The sequence below is a fragment of the Agelaius phoeniceus genome, chromosome 10 (genome assembly GCF_051311805.1).
Source record: "Agelaius phoeniceus isolate bAgePho1 chromosome 10, bAgePho1.hap1, whole genome shotgun sequence".
Classification (NCBI taxonomy): Eukaryota; Metazoa; Chordata; class Aves; order Passeriformes; family Icteridae; genus Agelaius; species Agelaius phoeniceus.
In genome coordinates this window covers 8389429-8412647 of record NC_135274.1, presented here as the reverse complement: position 1 = coordinate 8412647, position 23219 = coordinate 8389429, and the positions used below count along the sequence as shown (strand labels likewise).

The window sequence follows — 23219 nt, the reverse complement described above, 5'->3', positions numbered from 1 at the left end:
GCCAATCACTAAGACTCAGCTACTACACCATAAGAATTAAAGGGAACAGAGCATAACCCATGTGGAACTCCCAAGTTTCCTAACCACAGCCCTTTCAGAGCATGTCTCTGCTGGCAATAGAGCAGGAGTACTCAGAGCAACTCCAAAAGCTGGATCTTGTGGAGGAACACTGGAGACAGGCATGAAGAATTAATCCATTATGGATTCATTTCTTGCACAAAACTAGTGCAAGAGCACTGCTATAGTAAGCTTTCAGCAGCTTCAGTCCTGGGGCAAATGACATCTGCATGACCAAGGAAAGTCCTCTTCAGCCCATGCTGTTGTTACTTCATTCCTTCATCCAACCAAGCTCTTGGGGCAGGTACCTGCTTGTGAAGGTTGAGGCTATCAATCTCAGAGAGAACCCAGCCAACACTTCCGTCCCCACCACAAACTAGAATCCGGAAAGTGTCAAATTTCTGGAATAAGCGTAAACTACAGAGAAGAGAAAGAAAAAATCAAGAGGGAAAAACAATCAGCTCTTACAGAAAGAAACAATAATTCCAATCTAGGTAACAAACATGGCAATGCTGCTTAAAGTAGGCACTGATTTTGCAATGAATACAGGTCACTGCCAGATTACAGATGAATTAAAATGGTTATAATTAAGGGATTATAGATACAGCTAAGCAACCTACCATAGCTATTCACTACAAAAATAACTCCCAAGACGTACTTGTCTACTAAAGCAGGGCACTTTTGTCTCTACAGCAGAGGAGACAAGCATGTGATAGCTGATTATCCATTGAATTAACTCCCTCTTGCAGCCTTGCTGCATCCAGCCTAATGCTAGCTATTCATCGCAGTTCTAAGTGCTCTGATGTCACTGCCTTCACACTCACAGCCACACCAATTAAAGCAAAGCTTCAAGAGGGGGATCTTCATGCAGTCAATCAGACATGAGACAACTGCAAGAGGATGTAAAATATCACAAGCTTTAGTCCTTCTGGGAAAGCAACATAAATCACTGCTCTGGTCCTTGTCTGTCCCACAGGCAGGCAAACAGCTCACCAGTGTGAATTTCTCCATTCATCCTTTCCAGAATAATAAAAACAACCTCTCCTGTTTGAAAGTGTGCTTCCTACTGATAATTTTTGAGATGTGCTCCTGCTTTTATTTTGTCTTCATATTACTATTATTACCGAAACAGGATTTGCTGCAGTACGCACCAATCCTTATTTTAACAAATGTTCCTGACACACAAAAGATGACTGCCAGAAATGACAACATCTTATGCTACATGTCAGACTAGCATCAGCTGAAAATATTCAAATTATCAAGAAGCAGGCTGTACTCTGCACCATCACTTCCTTTTCAGAGCAAATATCTAAGAGCAGCTGTTTTAGAAGTGTGCACCACAGCTCAAGAAGGTAAATGATTCTCTCCTTTCCATTCCTGCTTAAAAGCAAAATGCCTCATGACAGTCAGTCTGGCTGGGAAGGGGAACAAGAAAATACTCAATTTTACAAGTCTTTTATAAATTATTTTTCAGCCAAACACATCCCCTCGACAGAACACTGCAGTTTTAAATGCCAGTGTTTTGCAATATGCTATGGCAAAGAACCACAACAGTTCTCAGGAGAGCAGAACCCAATGACCACTAATCCAGGAACAGACACTCCCAGATTTAGCCCCCTGCATCTACAGATCTAGTCAAAGAATTGGAGTCACTGTGAGGAAAAGATGAAAGAAATTCACCTTGTGTTGGCTGTTATTATAAGGAGCACCAACTAATGACAAAAGTTACTTAAATCTGATGCAACAGAAAAACATCTGGAAGTGGGCAAACTTCAGACCAAACTTTTAAGTGAGCATTGCAGAAATACACGAAAGAAGTTTATTTCACAGCACTCACTTTTTTTTCTATCCACAGATATTCTAGCATAATTTGGCAAAAAGTCTGAAACAACTTAGATCCTAGGGCAGAACCAACTTTACAAACACACTCGGTAAGAGTCTCTCCACAATATAACCACAAAGTCTTTGAACGATGGAAGTTTCACAGACTTCTCAGGTAAGTTATTTCTCAATAAATCTCATCTTGACAATAAAAAATTAATTTGCTATCTATGACATCTGTCTGTTCACCTGAGTTAATTGAAATTAACTCTTTTTACAGTTAATTTCATCATCAGGATGCCTGTTAAAAGATTGTTTGCTAACAAGTTTTCTTATGGATTCAAGCTTTCCATGCTTGGTCTTCTTCCAGGGGAGTGTTTCTGGAATTCCCCCAAAATGCCTCAAGTTGTCCTGCTATTACTGATGAATGGATATAATAACCTTTTTGACAACATTTTTTGTTTTAGCTAATCAATAACACAACACAGAGATAAATAACCCCTCCAAACCTCACATGTTTAGTTTTCTCTGAGGAATAGGTTCCCTGTTATATTTGAGGATGAGATTAACCAAGTAAATCCCTCATACTTTCTGGGTATTTACAAGGAATTTTTGTTTCCAAAAAATATCTGCCTACCCAAGGTGAGGTCCTCCATTCATGAGGTCAAAGACCTGGGCTGGATTCAGCAGTTGTTTGAATCTTCGTAGGAATTTTACACCTTGGTTGTCTCCACTTTTTGAGTTGACAAAGACCAACAAAGGGCTTGTGCAAGAAGGGGGACAAGTGGCTTTCCAGAAACCTGGTGGGGCAAAGGGAAGAGAGAGGGAGGAAAAGCCAAGAGATGTGAAGCTGCCCAGGGGGATGGACGGAGAGAAAAACCAACAGCCCACACCCAAGCCCAGCTATGAAGCAGCTAATATTTTCCTTGTGTTTATGGCACTCACTGGGTGAATGTGCACAGCCCTGAATCCAGCATGAACCACACCTCATGCTGCCAAATGTCACACTTATCTCCTAGCAGTATGCCAAAATGTTTAGCTTCCCCAACCTTCCAAAATTGATTCTGCAATACAGTTATTGTCAATAAATGTAATCAGTTCCAGCTCAGAAAACACTGATATTAGAGGGAGATAAACTGAATGCAAAAGCAAAGCAAACAGTTCACTGCCACACTCAGCAATGGCTTCCAGTGGCAAGTTTCAGCAACAGCAACAGCAGAATTTTCAGCTGACAGAATCTGGCATTAATAGTGCCAGCTGAAGTGACTGTGACTGAGAGGAAGAGAAAGAAGTGCTACTTACTAGGAATACTTACCATCTGAATCAATGCTGTTAAGAGCAGTAGGAGGAATGACAGACACTTTGCAGAGCCCAAGAGGGCACTTGTTTGGTAACAACTCTTTACATGCTGTGTGTACCTGGAAAAACCGCCAAAAAAGAATAAATCAGACTCTTTTGGACATTGTGGTATAATTCCTAAAGCCACCCAAAAGAAGTTGTAAGAGGAAGAATGCGAAGGGGGTGAAATCACCAAAAAATGTCAATTGATAAATTTATCGATAAAATTGCTTTAAGAATGATCTAATCAGAGCCTTCTATGAATTCTCTTCTTTCTATCCTGCCATTTGAGCTTATGAGATCAGCACTTTGAGTGCTGAGAGAACCAGATACCAGATTCTGTGGCTTTAGGAGCCTTCAGGCACTCTGCTTTCAAAATCCCAGCCTCAGCTGAGAGATCTGAAGTAGCAACAAAAGAAAAAGCTGGAAATTCAAGAGAATAAGAAAGAAAAAAACAAACCAGGAAGACATGAGGGATATAAGAGGTAAAAGAATAAGAGATTAATGAAGCCACTCAAAAAAGGAAATACAAAGTAGAGCAGGGCTTTTTTTGGTACACAAAGACTGCAAGATAGAGGGTTTGCTTGGCTATTCCAAAAATATATTTTCTGATACTTCTCCTACTAGTATTATAGACAATTGAAAACACAGCAAGATCTGCATCACTTCAGTGGTTAGGCAAAAGCAATCTATTGCAATGGAAGGGAAATTGCTATTATTAAAATAGCTGAGTATTCTTTATAATTCGTTGCACCTTTTCAACCTGTAGAAATAACAAATAATGGCTCCTTAAAATCCAATGTAGTCCATGACAGAAGTTTTGATTCATGTCTACTGTACTTAGATTCTTCTATGAAAGCTCACTCTCAAAATAAAATGAGCTTGGCTAGAAGCAGGATACTTTTTTCAGGTCTTGCTTTTATGTATCACAGCAACACTTCTGAGCACAAATTAAATTCCTATTCCTTGCAGAACAATAAAGTCCTTCACGGCAAACACTGACAGCATGGTTAGAGATTTTATTCTAAGCAAATGTCATTGAAAGAACATACCACAGAGCTGATCAAAAGCTGGCCTTTTACTGGAATGATCACACTTTTTCAACTCACCATGGCTTTGCACCACAGGCAGCGCCAGTCTTGCAAACGCAGGACACTGCCACAGGTTTTATCACACACAGTGCATTTGGCACTCACGGGCAGGTTTCCTTCCAGCCACTGATGTGGCATTGAGATCTGCAAAAGGTACAGAGGGACAGAAGTTTAAAGGTACAGGAAGCATCATGACTGAGATACATAGAGAAGCAAGTCTTCATATGCACTGTTGAAGGACAGCAAAGGCAATTTCTAGAAAACATCTGAGGACCAACTCTGGCATTTTACATCATGCTCAAGCACAGAGTCCAGGTGACTCACCCCAGACTACCCAAGAAACGCTGACTTGCATCAGACATCCCAATATGCTAAGGTGCTGTTCCAAACACTCATTTACTTTTCTTTTGCCAAAACTTAGATCAAGTTCCCCATGCCTCCAATTATTTAACCTCAGCTCCCCCAGTCCACAGCAGTTTATTCCTACTAAGGAGTCCCTTGCTATCCTGGTTGGACTTTTTACACAAAATCTCATGCTCTGACAGTAGAAATCTTTTCCATGTAAAGGCAGAATCTGCTATTTATGAAGTGAAAAAAGCTACAGAACACAAGGCAGTGCTTCCATATCAAGGTAAGGCTGGAAAAGTTCAAACTAACACCTACCCCATCTTCATCCTCAATGATATCCTTCCCGATAGAGGCCAGAGTTGTCCACTTGCAATTGTTGGTTGCCCGCACAGCACAGCGCTTGTGGGCTTTAAACTTGCACACTATGGAGGGAGAGATGAATGCAATTAATCCTGCCTCAGGAAGTCTCATGTAGCAGTGTGTATTTGGCTCCAGAAGAAAGCATAGGCACACTATCCTTTTTAGCACCACCAAAATGATCAGCTGTAAGTATTCTCATCTAGCTATTAATTCTTGCCTTGTCATTTTTGCCAGTTGCTTGTACAAAGCTTAGTGACCACCTTGTTAAATTTAACAGGATTTACACAGTCACACACTCCTCCATCGTTTTACACAGCGCAGATATCACCTCATTCATGTTAGACACATAAGCTGTGCCAGGCATTTCTGCTAAGCCAAAGCTGGGAAAGAGTAACCTCCTGGCACTCAAACATTAAACAAAGATCTTCTTACAAATACAATTATTCCCATGAATAAGAATCTTCTTATGAAGATTCTCTCAGATACCTCAGAAGTGTGTATCTGCTCATTGCAGACATATGACATTAATAAGAGATGGCAGTATTTGGGCATATGGGCAAAAATAAAAATAAAACAAGGCTGTTCCTCCCCAGGCAGAGGCTGAGGGCACACTTACCTTCACAGGACAGCCCGTGTGACGTGACCCCGGACAGGGCCTCCCGACACACGTTGCAGTACGTTGGCCGGGCATGGGAGCAGGCGTACCAGTTATGCATCCCTGAGAAATGGTCCATGCTGTACTGGGTAGACTGATCATATAAATGTATTACAGCAAGGTCAAAAGCAGAGCAACAAGACTTTTTTTCTTCAGAAGACTTGCATGAAGCAGTCAGAAAAGCAGAAAGAGAGCACTTTTTCACTAGGAAAGAGTGCAGAGTGTATAAACATGCATTAGCTGAAACTCAATAAGGTCTCTAAGGCAAAAGAGACTACCTGAAAAAGCCACACCTTCATTACAGCTCCTGTACCACATCTCATCCTTGTCTTACTACAAGTGTGTCTAGGGAAATGAACTGGAGAATTTACCCCATTTTTTTGTCAGATTAAATTTTCAGAAAGATCAGTTCCCCAGCCTGGCTCATTGTGTAGCAGAGAAATGCTTGTGCCAGCATAAGGGAGGCAAGCATCAGAGTGGGGAAAACACAAGACAGCTTTTTGTGGTGGCACTGCTGGTCCCACTCAGCCCCAGGAAGCAGGTAGATGCACTGAAGCTGGCAGAATATCAGGCAGGCAAGATGTGAATTGGGACAGGGAGGATAACTGGAAAATGAAAAGACAGTGGGAGGGGAACTTGGCTTCATAACCCATCTATGCTCTGAAAATTCTCTCTGAATTCCCAAGGGAGCATATACAAAGCCAAACATTCTTTGTAGAATCACTTCAATGTATCTGGGATAAATTCTACAGAAGGTCCTAACACTACTACCTATTCTAGTGAATAAAATGACTTCTATTGAGCCCACTAGGAGCTGACTCTCGAAACAAGCTGCAATCCAGCAGAGGAAGCACAGAACACAAAGGAACACATTCTCCTATTACCTCAAAATGTTCACGGTTTTGGACAGTCTTCAGTGCTGCAATCCAATCTTCCATCTCCTTTCTGTTATCAGCACAAAGGATGAGCTTCCGACATGGAGTGATAATCTGAAGAGAGAGAAAATGAGGAGTGGACATGTCAGGGAGAGACAGCAAGAGAATACCTTACCACCAGTGCAGCCTGTTGAAGCTATTTTCAGAGCTGCACAATGAAAGTTATTTGCACCTCTGAACTGTGTTTCTCTTCCATCACAGCACACCTTAATTTCTTCCTAAATGTACAGAACCACCAAGATTTTAGCTGTCATTCCCAATACTGAACTGAGTAAAGAAATCTCTCATACCTAAATAACAGCACAACACAAATCAAGCATGGATCAGCAGGAGTAATTATGTGCAGACCTTGCATAAGTCTTTTTAAAGGACTTACTGTACTTTCAAAACTGGTAAGAACATTAAGACATTTTGTTAATAGCATAGTATACCAGTTTCTAGCAATTAATGAATCAGATAACATACTCTACAATATCATTCTAAAAATTTGTTTAGTCATGACAATTTGTTTAGTCTCCCTCATGGGGAGGGGAGAAATAAAACAAAATAAGCAATTTGAACCCTCATGTTTCCTGAGGGCTTGTTCTACATACCTAAAAGATATTCTAACCAATGTTCCCCTATCAGGCTGAAGCTGTGATGAGTTTACCTCCCTCCAACAATCCTGTCCTCAGTGTGTTTGCACCCTGGGCTAATTCCCATGCATTAGTTGCCTGTGTTAAATAAACAATATTTTAATAAACCAGCAGAAGAAACGCAGGGTGGCCAAAGCTCCCCTTTGCCCAGGGAAGTGCCAGGCCTCTGTGTCCTCTACCACCAAATCCCTCTCCTTCAGTCAGCTGGTGGCAGCAGAGAGAAATAAAAGCTCTGCTTTTCAGAGGACCATGTCTGCTGTTCTCAGGGCTGCCCATTCAACTGGAGTCCAGACTTGACTATATACCAACCCTTATTCTTCCTAAGACTAAACTCTTTCTTCCCCACAGTGCAGTTATCTCACTGTGTCTTTTTGCACACCTCTGTATTGATTTCCATCAAGCTGACTTAAATACTGAAGTGTTTCAAGACCTGGATTTAAGAAAAGCTGCATTAAGGTTGAGCACTGTTTACAAAAATCAAAGGGCTCCATTTTATGTCAACTCTAAAAATTTCCAGCAGTCCAGACTCTCCTGCACCCCTCTACATATTGTACATGAAAAAAATTGTCTACATCATCTGCTTTTCAAGCAAATTGTACCTAACATCTGAAAGAATGGATTAAAATAAACTAGGATTGTGTCAATCTCCTGAGGCCCAACCATTCAGCCACAGTTTTGTTAATGAACACTAAAACACCCACACACATCACTCCAATACCTAATATCTCTGTTTTCCAGTCTGTTTCTCACTCCTCTCATCATCATTCATAAAACAGATTAAAAATAAAAGCCTCTGAAATTGAACACCAAACTTTCAGTTGATGTTGAAGTGCCTCAGAGCATCTGCCAAGAAATGTGGATGTAATGTCAACTAAAAAGATACACCTGGAAAGTTCTGCTTTATTTTAAGGTCTTCAATTTTCAAACTGTATTTCTTTTCATTCACAGACTGCAGATTCCCCTGCAATAACACCACCCTACCCAGAGGCATGACCAATACCTAGAAACCAGTGCTAGAGATACATTAGGAAGGCAATGAAAGGAGCTAAATCCCTTTGTAAAGAAGGGACTGGCCATTCATATTAGCAACACAGTTTTAGCATTTGAAGCATTCTATCTTGGACAAAATGACCAGATCTGTATCAACTGTAAGCACACAGAAGTAAATATTTACACTATTTTAAAAATAAAACTTTGAAGAACTCCTTCTCTCTTCCCTCACTTTTCTTTAAACATTTCCAGCTTTGAAAAAATTTATTTCCAAAGAAGGTAATCACAGGATCTTTCTTCTTCCTTGGGAAAGCAGGAAAGTGTTTTTAGTTAAATGTATTTTCATCAAAAACTCTGCTATGTAAGAATGACTGCCCTAGAGCAACTTTTTCCAGAGCATGAAACACTGATGCATAAATCAGTTTGAAGCTAGAGAAGAACAAGGGGCATGTCTGAGTCCTGCTAAGAGGAAGCAGATTTTTCCCTGGAAGTAAAACCAAGGTTAACTAATTTGTTCAGACACCACTGGGCCTCACTTTCTTCCTGGTGATAAGGCCAAGAACATCTATAGTTGCATACATACAACAGTAGCACATACAAAGTCCAAACATCCTAGGATGAAGCACCCAAGGACCTTTCATGGCTGTAAAAGCAGCCAGATTCTCTAAGGAGCCACCAGTTCATTTGAGTCACTGGCATGCTCTGGAGCACTGGGGAAGAACAGCTTCAGAACACTCCTATCAGTGCTGTCTGTTTTCCTATTATTCTGCCTTTTTGGGAGGACAGAAGGAAAATGCAATTTACAGCATAGTTTTTAATCACAGTGGAAAACTAGAAATTTAAAACACTGACATAAAACACAGAAATACAGATATTCCTTTGCTAAGAATTAATTTCTGAGGGTAGTTACTTCCTGGATAATTGGATAGAACATCCAATATAGAAAGCAACTAATTCCTTCTTAAGTCACCTACTACATCATCTTAAAAATCCCCACATTCAGTGTTAGACAACCCTCTGTTCAAAGAACAAAGTTTATAAGACAAGAGGATAAATAAAGAGATCAAAAGATTTTCATACATGAATCATCCAGATAAAGAGTCACAGAATTAAAATAAAGAGTCTATTGTGTAACTACAAACTGCAAATAAAAATGTAACTGTGCAGGATAAACATATGAAAAGCATTCCCCATTAGTCAGTTCAAAAGCAACATTTGCACTGGGATTTATTGGTATCACCAGAGATGGGAAATAAAGAATAAACCTCTTGAAAAAGCTTTCTCCTAAGGAGAACAAACTGGGAAAACTCAGACTTCACTATGAAAGACAGACAAGATTTTAATGTAACTAGTGCAGCAATTATTTGGGGAAATGAAGAAACCATCCAAACCTGTTTTCCTGATCAACAGGCAGCGGTATTAGAGTTAAACATCTTAACAAGGAATCAGGAATGCAGAAACGTGTTAACAGCCCCCTTCCTTCACAGAGCAGTTCAGCAGCTCTGCCGTTCATACACTCCACACCCAGCCCCAGCCCAGCCCGGGTACCTGGCAGCATCAGCCCCTCGTGCCTGCCCTGCAGCGCAGCAGCTGCGGCTCCTTCCTGCACGGCTGCAGGGCAGCACGTGTGCTACTGCACTCGGCTGAGCAACAGAAGCTCTCACTCACACTGCTGCCACTGCTCCCTCCCTCTCCCTGAACAGCTATTTCAGCTCCAGACATCCCCCTGCTGAAGGATACCGACAGAGGGGCAAGGCTGTTACATACACTGCGCTGTTCAGGCAAGAGCAATGATCAGTTTAACATCTCGCACAAAAATAAAATCATTCTCCTCATCTCAAAAGAAGCCCCACCAATCTTCCCCCTGGAATGCTGTCCTTTCCCAGCCAGGAGTCCAAGGAGCTCACTCTCAGCTACAGCTGCAATGAGCCACCACTCTGAACACCAGGCTTGGTTATCCCTGCTGGGGAACATGGCTACAAACGAGCATGGTCCAGCTATTTTTTATGTTCCGGCTACAGCTCTTGACTAACATCCTGGAACAGCATATTCCACAGGATGACGACGCACTAGGTGAAGCACCATTTCCTTTTATTTGTTCTAAATTTACAAAGCAGTAATGTCATCCAGTGACCTCTTGTTCTCATGAACGGAGAGCACGAAAACAACAATCTGATTGCTTCTGAGTTAGGATGAGGGCTGCCCTACTAGGAGTTAAAAAAAACCCAAACCAACAAAAAAATCTTCAGATTTATTTTTAATCTCATAGATTTTTGGCCTGTTTAGGGATTGGCAGAACTCTGAGCATTCCTGCCCCAAAACAGCTCAGAACTGTATCTAGATATGAGCAATCATGCAAATTAAAAGTGCTTGTTCTGCCTAAAAAGTAAATATTAAAAACTTTCTTGATCCTAACTGCTACTGAACTTCTGGGCGTGATTCTTTAGATTTCACTCATTAGTAAAACTGGGTGCCCAGTGCTCACTAAATGGTGATATGATTGACATCTAATCCTGACCGGAAAAAAGAGCTCCACAGTCATGGGGGAAAAAAAGGCTGCCAATCCCTCTAATCACTCCTGGAGAGCCACAAAACCACATGGGAATGGCAGGAAGGGTTAAAAACATTTCAAATAAGGATAAAGATTAATTATGAACTTCTCATTGCACGTCAAACCCCTGAAATACATTTTGCAGAAATGGGGGGTCATATCACTTCCCCAGCAAGTAATGTGCCCACCATGAGTCATCTCAAGTTTATTAGAGAAATTCCCAATTTTCAAGCTTGCCGAATCTAAATCTAAAAAAACCTAAATCTGAAAATAACCATGCCTTCATTGACTGTCTGGTGCAAACACAGACACTTAACACTGAAAATTTAGCTTTATCTCCTCTCTCTCTCACACATGGCCCATTCGCTCTTACCAGCTGTTAACCCCCACCTCTCATGTTGACCCACATTCCTCTGTCCAAAACTAACACCAGTTTACTGACATTTCAAATCCAGCCAGCTAACAAACAACAGAGCCAACCAAAGAAAACTCCTCATTTCATGTTCTAAAAATGGACTAATGTCCCTGGATGTCCTTCCCTGATGAACAGCTGTGAATAATCAGATTCAAAAGGCAGTCCAAAAAAGACTCCTATATTAGACCAAATTTTAAACAGAAATCTGATATACTTCACCCTTTGCTGTACTGAGCAACCTTCCCCTCCCCAACAGCTGGAGCATAAACTTCATCCTCTTGTCTTGCTGCCACCCAAGACAACTTCATCATCTCTGCCCACCCGGGGCATTTTCTGGCTGCCCAGGAACTTCTCAGCAATAAACTGACAGTGTAGCCAAGCATGCCCTGGGACTGTTATCAGAGTACATCTGGTGAGCTCAGTGACCACAAAAGATGGCAAAGCAAGTTAAGACCACACTGGCCCAATCACAGAGCTGACAGAAGAAATGTTGTGGGGGGAGATGGGGTGGGGGGACATTGAACATTGCTAAATATAATTTTCCTGATGTGTACATTTCTCAGAATGGCCAAATGTGGGGGTATGAGAACACCTGCTCATTCTGACTGCTTCCTTTTACTCATATCCTGTTGCAATACAGAATTACATTCAAAGGCGCTAGCCATAAATCTCCCTAAGAGATCCTGCATTATTCCAAACAGTTGATGACTTGAGTACAGAGACAACAGGAATTTCTGGAGCTCTAGAGACCTAGAAACTAGGGAAGAAAAAAAAAAAAAGCTGCAAATCTTCACTTTGATCATATATGGCAAAGGTAAGGAAACCATCCCCCACCTGTAGCTAACTGCTGTGTCGGCTCTGTATGGTGGAGAACGATCTTGGCATCCTGAGAGCCCAAGATTCAGGAAGGAAAACTGGGTGAGACCATAATGAGGACACAGCCATTTTTCCACTTCAGCTCCTGTTTCAGTGAGAGCAGCAGTGAAATGAACACTGGAATACAGTAAAACACCTCACCTGTATTCATCAGCAAGGGTCACAAACCAGCAAATCCACTGTGTTTCAAACACAATTACTGAACCCACACAGGCAAAATGGATTAAGTGTGGATTAGCAAGTGCTACTCTCTCAGCAAATACACAAAAAAGAAGACTGTGAAAAAGGGAGAAGAAAACACAAATTTGAAATTCAAACCAGCCTGTCTCAATTATGTCTATTTCTGAAACAATCTGGAGCTCAGCATCAGGCCAGCAAAGCCTTAGGCAGTGAGTGGGTATGACTTTAGTGGGTCTCCACAGTTTGGAAGAGAGCAATAATATGAGTATCAAAGACTCATGAGGGTCCAAGCCTTGCCTTCTTCCACAGACTACAGCCCTATTCTATTTTGCAATTCAGCTTTCACCCTGTTTTGCCAACAAATTCAATCCCATTAACTCACTGCAGAGGTCAGTTAGAGCTCTCTAAAACTGCACCAATTCTTTTCCCCCAAAACCTGGATATGGGAAAGAAAAAGTAGCTTTTTATATAACACTCGAGAAATGCACCAGTTTTGTTGTTTTTTTATAATGCAAGATCTTAATTTCCTGCTAAAATGACCATCTTCCACCTTATAGAAACTCTCATTTCCACCAACTAAAACAAGTCATTACTGGTCTTACAGTTATGCCAAATTCCTTTCCCCCTTTTTTTTTTTAAACAAGATTTTCCTCAAAGCCCTAAGTGCCCAAATCTCTGTTCACAGTACATCAGCTATTTTATCCCTCCATGTGGCTGTTTTACCTTCATTTTCAATCTATAAAATCCAGGACAGCTCATTTCTATAGGAAAGCAGGTCCAGCATGTGTTGTGGTTCTCTTTAGGACCATTTTTACATTATTAGGGCCACATACCTTGCAATCTGTCCCTCCTGAGCCAGGGCAGCAGTGCATCTTCTCTGAGCATTAGCACTGGCACTTATTGCACTATGTTGTGCTGCAGGTCAAGTTCTACTCGTGCTGACCCTCCATCTGGGATTTCTCCAGTCCCTATCCTCCCCCATGCTGCAGCGGGAAACTAGACCAGTCCCAGCATTATCCCTGGGAAAATTATCATCTCTCATACCAGGGTCACATTCCTACAGGCTTCTGGAAACTGTTCCTAAACAAGGCACATTCCTGCTCTTGCCAATCGGTAAGAGGAGCACAGACAAGAAGAGGATTTTAAGACTTTAACAACAACTTAACAGATGTCAAAAGCTAGAGTATGCCACTGTTAGCAGGTGAGAAAAGCAACTATCCTGGTAGTTCAGGCCTGTTAATCCCCAGAGATCTCCAAGGATGGAGCAGTACCCAGTGGGAGTGGATAGAATGGCTGTACCAAGTGCCAAAGAATCCTAGCACAGCTCCATTACCCACACACCCTCCACCTCCTGCAGCAGATGCACATGCACCCCTTTACCTGTTTTCCAAAGGACACAGTCCTGGCAGCAAGAGTTCCTAAACAGAACCACTGTTCAGAAAGGGCAGCCCATTTAGGAAGGTAAAGGATATTTCAGAGAAAGCTTCCTACTCACTCAAACTGAAGTAAACCCATGAAGAACAGAGGGGCAGGACTGTTCCCCAGTGGCAGAGCTGCTGTCTCAGTGGGTTCACACATGGCAAGGCTGGGACCCAGCAAATCACAGCACTGGGCAATAAAAGATCCTACCAGTGGTAGGAAAATAACCTATTACTGAGAGTTTATTGTTAGTAGCAGCTCCTCACAGCCCCATAACTTCAGCAGTGTTGAACAGAAGCTAGTAGGTAGCACAAAAGGAAATTAATAGCTTTCAACAGCTTGATGAACCCAGGAGCTTTCCACACTGGGCCACCAGGCTAGGACAAGTCCTGTTCACGCACCATCACAAGCACCAGAAATAGGGAGGCAGCATTTCTGCAAGGAATGCTAGCAAGCCTCTCCCTGCATAAAAAGGAGCCTTTTCCTTCTAGAGCAGCTTCCGTGTAAAGCTGAACATGTTCTCAGATGATCACACATTGTTCTGCCTTTGTGCCCTCACCTGGAAGGGGAGAAGCAGCTGAAATCTGCAGTCTTGCTCAGAAGGTAGGTGAAACCACAATTCAGCATGACAGTTACAAAGAGCAAAGAGATTATCAAACAAAAGCTTCCAGTGTTCAGGCACAAGGGCAGACATTATTTCAAAGCTGTAAACTTCCCTCTATGAAAGTAAAAGCTCTTCAGTCTCCTTCACTTTTCAGCTCCCTGTCTATCCTGTAAAACAGTTAAGGCTCAGTCTGACAACTTCTTACAGTAGTTTCATCTCTCTCAAAAACTCCCGCATACTTTTGAGTCACTTTGTAACGTACAGTAGCAATCACCAGATCTCTCCACCCACAGCAACATCTTCCAGACTCTCTAACTCTCCTTCCATGTTTATCTTCTTTTTGGTGGTTTTTCTCCAGATTTTTCCTTCTTTTGTGACAGCAGACTAATAACCAGCTCCCACAGGAGGCTGGATTAAGAGTCCCAGAAATCCTTGACATGAAAAGATTTTAAAGTACTATTTTCACTGACTAACAGTGACTCAGAATGGTCTGTTTACCAAAGGGCCTTTTCTCAAGGAGAAAAAACTGAAGTCTGGATTACAAACTACTAAAATAGCAAAGTATTTTGAAACTGCAGTGGTTCTGACAGGAAATGGGGACTGAACTGCACTTAATGAAGGAAGGTGAAAAACCAGCAGAGCAATTCTAGACACGGCAATACACCGCTCTACTCATCTTTTCGCTTGCTTGTAAAGGAAATTCTGACAGCTGCCAATATAAACAGAGTACAAGCACTAGCAAAGAGTGTACAATTCCTGAATGTGTACACACATGGGTGTGGAAAAGACAACAACCCCCAGCAAAAACTGAATTTCCAGCATGTGCTCCAATTTTGCCCAATTTAGAGACAAGAGTTTAAAAACAAGGAAAAAAGAACCATACTCTTCAGAAGTCCCTTTTTCCTCATCTTCCCCTATTTCAAACATTAACAGGGCAATCCATGACTGTGTGAGAATTCAGGACACCTGGGACTGGCTTGTGTCACTATGCCTCCAGATCACTCAGTCTTTTTGCCCAGCTGATGCCTTCTCTCTGGATCCCTTTACCCCCCCAGTTGAGGAAGCAGGGGAGGAAAATCCTCTCCCTTGCTAGGAAGCCCAGTGACTCCCTGGAGCATATGTTCAACTCCATTTTCTTCAGAGGGCTGAAGCCACACAGGGAAGTTTTGGGAATCTGTGCAAGTGTCAAACCACACAGATTTTCCTGATCTCTATCAGCCGAAGCTTAAAGTCCAACTATGACTTCCTGCAAACAGCTTGCAACAAAAGTTCTTATATTCTTTCTCCTCATAAAAATAAGTGGCACGCTCTTTCTCGAAGCCTGTATTACAAACCAGCACAACCAACCTCTGATCTGGGTTTCTCTGGTTCCAACAGTGCCTTACAGGCACACAGCTCCTGTGCTAGGCAAGAGCAGCAAACTTTCTGTAGCGTCAGCACCTCTATTTTCCTTCAAAATCGAACTCTTCAGAGAAGACTTCACTGTTTCTCTACTCAAAAGAATATATTTTAATTTAAAAGCACCTACACAAATAATTCAACTTGACACAAAATCATGAACTGGCATAGGCACTTTCACTTCACTGTGAATGAACTGCAAACATCAACAACATACTCTCCCCATCAGGAAGGACTGTCAGCACTTTGATTTTTTACCCAAGCTCAAGCACTTTGCCCTCTGTTTATAGGAAAGGTTACTAACCCAGAAATGAAAATTCATGCTATTTCTCCACAGCATCAGTAAACCCTGAGACAATACAGCAAAAATACACACTCCAGAGGAGGTTGGTAAAGTAAAACTTGCTGCTGAATAGAGTCAGTACTAAGTAACAAGGTTATAATATGAAAAAATTGTAGCACACCTCAGGCTTCCATACAGCTGGAGAATGACATCCATATTCCTTCTCAGAGATGATTGCACTCTCTCATTCAGGGACACCAGCAACTCCCTACCAGAACCACTGCTGCCTCCAGTCATGCAAGTGCTCTGCAAGAGAGGTATTATTCTAATCTGAATACTTCCTCTCTCCTGGGACCTTGGTCAGGGTGAATCATCAGTTAATAAATAGTATTTCTTAACTGGGTGCAGTATTTCCAACAGCACCACAGGCATATTTCCCTTTACTCCTCTTCTAGAGAATACATCTACATGAATCCACTTAGGAGAGAACACCTGAACAGTAAGAGCTTGTAGCAAACCCATGCCAAAGAACCTGAGCTTCTGATCTCTGTTATGCTGGCACAGGTGCCATGTTTCCCAGTGCTCAATCCAGAAAACTCACACTCCTGGCTCTTACCTTTCACGTTCAATCTTCCTCTACACTAGTATCCAGAGCAGCCTACTCCCTGAGACAAAAACCTAAACAGATTGCTTGACATGCAAGGATTAGTCTCGTCTGTGGTCAGTCTCTCTGAGCTACGTACCACTTGCCACAAGCCGATTAGCTGCCTGCTTAAGGAGGAGCTGGGATAAGTTTCCTTCTAACGGCAATGAAGTGGAGAGGCAGACGCTGACTGTAATAATATGCTGCTTCCTGTCTGCGGCGGAGCCGAGAGGTACTTCCCAACAAAAAAGGGTTTACAGGAGCTCAGGAGCTCAAGCTCCACCTCTTCCAGTGAAGAGCCATTAACTATGGAGGAGGGGTCACTAGCATGGCTCCTGGCACTCAAAAACGTGCACTGAACCAGCTTCCATTTCACCAAAGCATCAGAAAGAAGAAACCAAATTACACAAAATTCCCTCTCCACACAGAGGATATTTCTCCTACAGGATCTCAAAGCTCTGAATCAGATGGGATAAAAAGTAAGTGCTGTAATTCATGCTATGTGAATGAGGGTGAAAGTCCACACCACCATTTGGTAGCAATAACTGGAAAACATTTACCAATCCACCATGTGAGAACCATATTGGAACACAAAATATGTACCTGTGAAGATATTATGTCCTTTCCAGGCCCTCTCCTGATGATCACAGGTGTTTTTGACTAGTATTAAAGAATACTTATCTTTATAAAAATCCTCCACAAAGCAAGAAAGAGTCAATGAACTGATAAGGAATCACTTCTTTTAACTGTACCAACTACACTGAAGGAAGCAGGCTTAACTCAATTGGGACCTTCGAGAAGAGAGCAGATTTTCAGCACACACACCAGTCTGAGGAAGAAGAATTTGTTCACCACACAAGCATTTACAAAACTGGGCCAAAAGAGACAATATAAAGTCTTTCCAAAGACTTTTGAGGGGACAGCTCTGGTGGCAAAGTGTTGACCTGAGCAACAGGCAAGAGAGTGTTTGGTGTCCCCCAGACCTTGCAGGTGTCGCAGGGGAGAACAGGCATGATGGATGGCTCAGGTCCTTGACACAGGTAAAGCAGATCATTTTGAGACAGAGATCAGTAAAACCTACACTTTCCAGCATCATCTTCAGAAAATGCTACTTCAGATTAAAGCATGGAACTCACCCTCATTGCAGATTTTGTGTTAATGCTCCTCACAGAACTGCAGGCTAGTTTACCATGTGGGCACCTTAACAAATCACGTTACAGCAAAACTGCACTGTCCAAGAAAAAACTGTTCATGGAAAGAGCTAAAGTCTCCGTGGGAAGACCCAATGTACCCAGTGTGATCCCAAATCATCTATCAGCTTTTTAGAAATCACAAGAGGTTTTGAGGGTATGGCTAAAAAAGCGCTACTGAGAAATCAGGGCCAGGCTCTGACCTCACCCATCCAATGTTGCTGATTTCTATTTTGTTAGGAGTACAAAATAGCACACACTGTTTGAAATAAATACACTCTTTGAAATAAAGGTCCTGAACTACCAGGACAACACACTTATCATTGCATTTGTGCCACAGCAGATCTTCTCCAAGACCCTGTGCAAGACAGCAACCCTAGAAAAAGGCACTGGGGAGAGATCTATACACCACGTACCAAGGGATTATACATGGAAAGCACCTGTCACAGCCCAGACATTCCAGAAGAATTTACCTTGTAGACAGCTGACTCTGAAGGACAGAGATGGCAGAGATGTGACAGAACCAGCAAATACCACACCTAGAGGCCTAATGAGAGAAGAGAGCCCTGGCATGGGGCTGCTGTAAGATTTATTCCCAGAGGCTTCCTGTTAAATACCTCTGCAGCCACACTGCCAGACCTAAAGGAACAAAGCTAAACATAAAGCTTTTTGTTACACATCAGGGAATGGAGCAGTACAACACTGTAAGCCCAAAAATGTCCCATGTCATGTGCTTCCAGCCCATTCTATAGCCATCTATACATTAACTCTGGGTAGTAGTCCTGAAAACTGTCCCCACTGCAAACAGGATACACTTACTGAAGAAATCTATGCAAGATCAACCAAGCAAACCACAGTGGAATTTGTTATTACATACTTTTTTCAAAAGGAAGAGGTCCATGTCTTAAAACTCACTTTTCTTGCTCTCCTTCCTGCTGAGAGCAAACAATTACCTGTCAGTCATGTCTGATGTAAAAGGTTTATTGGAAGCTATTTTTTAACCTTACTCCTCTCTCCATGCAGCACAACCTTTGCTGGCTTTATGCTCTGGTTTTCTCCTCTCATGAGGCTGCCTCCCCATGCTCCTCAATGCACTTTCAACAGTGCTCTTCTGACTGGTCAGTCCTTATTACCTCTTTGTTTTGGATGAATATTGTTCCTCCAAGTGGTTTGTCTAATGTTTTTGTTGTTTGTCTTTATGTCAGGAACTTAAGGGTGTCATTCAGGCAACCTGATCTGCAGAATCTATACATCAGGCAGCACAGACAGGACAGAGGCTGAGTTTTCTCAGAAAGAAACCATTCTTTTATAAATCCACAATTACCAGTTTCCACTGAAGAAAATAGAAAACCAAAAAGAAAACCAGAACATCTAAAACTCTGATTACCAAATGCTACATATTTTTAGTTAAGGAGAAAAACCTCAAATCGTATAACACACTGATTTGAAACAGAAAAAAATGCATCAAAGAACTCTGAACTTTAGAAAGGAAGATACAGAGGGGAAGCAGAGTGGTCTCAAAGAAAACCAACAGAAAACTGCATGACTGCAAGGAATCCAAAGCACTGACAGCAATGATGTAACAGAGCAAACCACAGCAGGACTAGGCCACCTTCTGATTTCCTAAGTGGTTTTCAACTTCAAGGTAAATGAGTCAAGCACCTCCATAAGCCACGAGAGAAAGAGCAGACAGAAATAAGGAGGAAACACACTTTTCTTGAATTTACCTAAGCACCATGATACACTGCTCAGCTGGAGACAATGCAAACTGTATCTGCTTGAATTTCAAGGTACCTTTACCTTTTATCAGCTATGGAAGGCAGGGACTGGCAGAGCCTGATACCAGAGTCTGGGAAATAACTCTTCACTGTTTGACTCAAATGGGGCAATCTGAGGGAGCAAAGACACTGCTCCCTCCTGTCCCTAATTCAGTCTTCCTGATGGATATTAGATCTCTCCCAACTGCAACAGTAAGCAGCACAGTTAACAGTACACTTACCTGAAAAAAATCAGTCTTTATTTATATTTGAGGAAATGGAAGCAGGATAAAATGCTTTATTAATAGGTAAATAACATGACAGTCTTGAAAACATATTCCCTACTCAAATCACTGCATAAACCATCTCTCTGTACTCTCACATTGACACCTGATATCAATATTTACTTACCATACCCAGATGTGCCTCCTACCTGTCCAACTATGAATATAGAAAGTGTTTTCAAGCTTTGGGAAGGTGTTGGGGTTTTATCTGAACACAGGCACTGCAAAGCTAAAACAGCTACAAACAGAAATGCCCTTTGGCATCTGTTTAAAGCAGCAGATCACTCCTGCTGCAGCACAAGGCACACTGCTCAGTGTTGGTCACCACATGCAGGACCAGGAGGGATTCTTCCCTCCACCTGGATTGCTCCCTCCTTCACCTTGCCTTAGAGCAACACTTCCTTTCCCCAGGCTCCTACTCCTCTGTACCGACCCCCTCAGCAGCTGTGTGGAGGTTTGCTGCTGTTCATCAGCTCAACACTCACCCTGCAGGGCTGATGTTAATGGCTTTTGTTCTGCACACCAGGTGCTCCCCCAAACTGGAGCTTGCAGAACACTTGCACCTCAGTAATACAATCATTTTTCCTCCCAGTTCCTGAGCCTGGAGAAAATGAAGCAGGGACACCACCACGTCTGGTGTTTCCAGACTGCAACTACTTAGCACACATTCCACATCTGACGAGTATCCTGAACCAATCCCACAGTTATTTCTGTGCTATTTCTTTCTGTTCCTCCTTTTGCTTTCCCACTATATATAGCAGGCATATATAAACACACACACAGACACACACAAATAAAGTCAGAGAAAGAAGTTTACATATTTTAATGCCTATGGGAAAAACTAAATTCCTTTAGCAAGATCTCCACCATAAACATTACCTCTAACTCCCTCAGCAGAACAGATTTTTCTGTCCCACTGTGCAAACAGGTTCTATCAAACCCTTTTAGCTTACAGGGAAGAAAACCCCTGAATGCCAAGTCTTAGCACAATACATAGTAACCTAAGGTATTTCCCTGAGGTAATTTCCCATGTGCACAAATATGAGTTATCATATTGTAAAGAAAAGTAAGCTTATTATTTATTTTTCATTAAAGATGCTGTGAAGATTGTTCAGGTGTTTTTCAACTCAGCAAAAGAGATGGGATATGGGGAAAAGATAGAAGAAGAACAGAAAATAATGCAAAAAGTCCTACCGTGAAGCTGTTGTTGACATTCTTTGTGCTGGATTCTGCCACACTGGCATCTGTCAGATCCACCTCATCAAAAATAATGGACTGTAAAGAAAAAATTCAAAATCTCGATAAATTATTGAATCCAATGCATAAGCAGCAGACTCAAAGGGAGTCTTTCTAGAATGTTCCATATCACAGCCTTTTATGACTTGAAGGAAAGACACAGCACCAACAACATCAAAGACCTGGAAGTCTAGTTTCACACACTGGAGATCACTCTGGCCTGTCTTCAGACAGTGAATACAATGGCTTTATTTTTATTAAAGGATTATTTAAAAAGAACACCAAATAACTGTAGGTTTTGTTCTTGTGAAAGGAGACAGTTTTATATCTAGTTGACTATCAGCATACTAAACCAGAGGCATAGCAGCTCTGATTTGATAAATTCTAGCCTTGCTTGTCTACTGCACCTTCTCTTTTCACTTGTATTCTCTTCCTTCTATTGATTTAGAGTCCATTCCCTACTAACATGCACCAAAGGGAGAAAAAATGTGGAAAAATCAGTATCACAGGTCCACATGATGCTGCACTTCAAAACCAAGGATTCCCAAGTGTGAGGCAAAACACAGGGATCTTCTAATAGCTACAAAGCCTGAAGACCAGTGCCTGAAGAGCTCATTTCTCTGCTGAGGGCTACCTCCCACTGACATCCATCTGCCTCCAAAGCCCCTCTACTGACTTCCTTCCTTGGCCTCACAGGTAGTGTCAGGACCTTACCTTAGCAGTTTTTGCATAGTAGAGCGTTCGTCCTCGCAGTTTAAAGTATCGTCTCTTCCAGCGCTGGAAGGAGCTGGTCTGTTTCATTAGCATCCCCTCTTTTATGACAGTCTACAAAAGCATCAGAGGAGAGCAGTGAAGCATAGGTTTTACTGACAGGCACATTTTCTGCTTCCCCAGCACACACCCATATGAACAACTGGAGTTGGAGACCAATAACCTCAGTGCCCTCTGCTGGAAGCGTTTCACAGATTCATTCAGCAAAACCGAGCAGCCTTCGCAAGATAAAACTCTCGTGAACAAACAACCCACACTGTGGTGAGGTTTTACCCTTGTCTCCAGCACTATCACGATACCAAAGAAGATAAATAACTTAAAACTGAATGAGCATTTCAAATCTAACAGTGATTTGGGAAGTGTAACAGTTAAACTCACCGAGGTCGCATTTCAGTCACAGGTAATTGCACCTTTCATTTAATTGGCATCTGATTACCAGCACAAACACACCCAGGATATCTGTCTCTACCTCCAGCTGTGCCTTGCAACCAGCATCTACCTGGCACAGAGGTGGCAAGCTGCAAGCCCAGGGGGTGAAGAGTGAAACCAGAGCAAAGAAGGAGCTATATCTAACATCAGCATTTGGTATTCTTCAGATAATCTTGGCCCTGCTTCGGTACTCGCTGGCCAGCTGCCATTTCCCAGGGCTGTAGTGCCAAAACTGTCTATGCACACTGACTTTTTTCTTTAACTGCTTTATAACTAGACTGACATACTGGCATACACAGGCTCATATGCTCATTCATACATACTGTGCATATGTGGGGGTATGGATTTAATCCACATGTATTTCATTCAGGTTTTAATACCAACAGCTACATGAAAATAATCTCAAAAACTGCAGCTCAGAGAGACAAAAGGCAAAAAAGTCAGGGCTGAACGTCCAACCCCAAATTCCTGATTGTAAATACTGCCTAGGAGCTACAAGCAGTACTATGACATGCCTTGGTACCTCAAGAAACCTTCTTCTCTCCCCAGGAGAGTCGCAGGAACCTACTTCTTGCTGAGAGAGCTCAATGGGATAAACACCCAGTAAAACACAGGACACAAATGGTCTGACAATCTTGTAAGACAGGTTATTCTGTATCTTGGTGCCAGGAAAATAGCTTTAACATACCAGAGGTCTCAGTGGAATTCAGGTTTGTAACAGTCAGGTCGCTGATAAGTATCAATTCACGAACAGCAACAAATGGACACTGCCAGGCTACTACAACACACAAAATAAATTCTCTAACTGATCCACAGAGTTTAGTTCATGTTAGAATTCCTTTCCAGGGCATTAAACTTGCTTTTAGAATGCTATATAGATGTATTTCTAATGTGTGCCTTTAGTTTTTGGAACAGCTGCAGATTTTGATATGTTCCACATACACTGACCCTTG

General features: G+C 42.0%; 1 protein-coding gene across 5 annotated transcripts in view; it reads right to left on the bottom strand.

Annotated features, from left to right (window-relative positions):
- Positions 1-23219, bottom strand: part of DGKD (diacylglycerol kinase delta) — a 58527-nt gene that overhangs the window by 21151 nt on the left and 14157 nt on the right. For 3 of the 5 annotated variants that reach the window (XR_013183604.1, XM_077183833.1, XM_077183834.1), the window contains 9 exons: positions 21781-21891; positions 21025-21105; positions 6555-6659; positions 5632-5764; positions 4971-5077; positions 4326-4451; positions 3194-3296; positions 2516-2678; positions 366-474 (listed from right to left, as the gene is read on the bottom strand). Coding sequence is in view for 4 of the 5 variants with exons in the window: in XM_077183833.1 (XP_077039948.1) it covers positions 366-474; positions 2516-2678; positions 3194-3296; positions 4326-4451; positions 4971-5077; positions 5632-5764; positions 6555-6659; positions 21025-21105; positions 21781-21891 (1038 nt within the window). In the remaining variant the exon portion in view is untranslated. Of the gene's footprint in view, positions 1-365; positions 475-2515; positions 2679-3193; positions 3297-4325; positions 4452-4970; positions 5078-5631; positions 5765-6554; positions 6660-16572; positions 16592-16699; positions 16720-21024; positions 21106-21780; positions 21892-23219 lie in introns of those variants that run through there. The other 2 variants (XM_077183835.1, XM_077183836.1) reach the window with 2 other exon arrangements.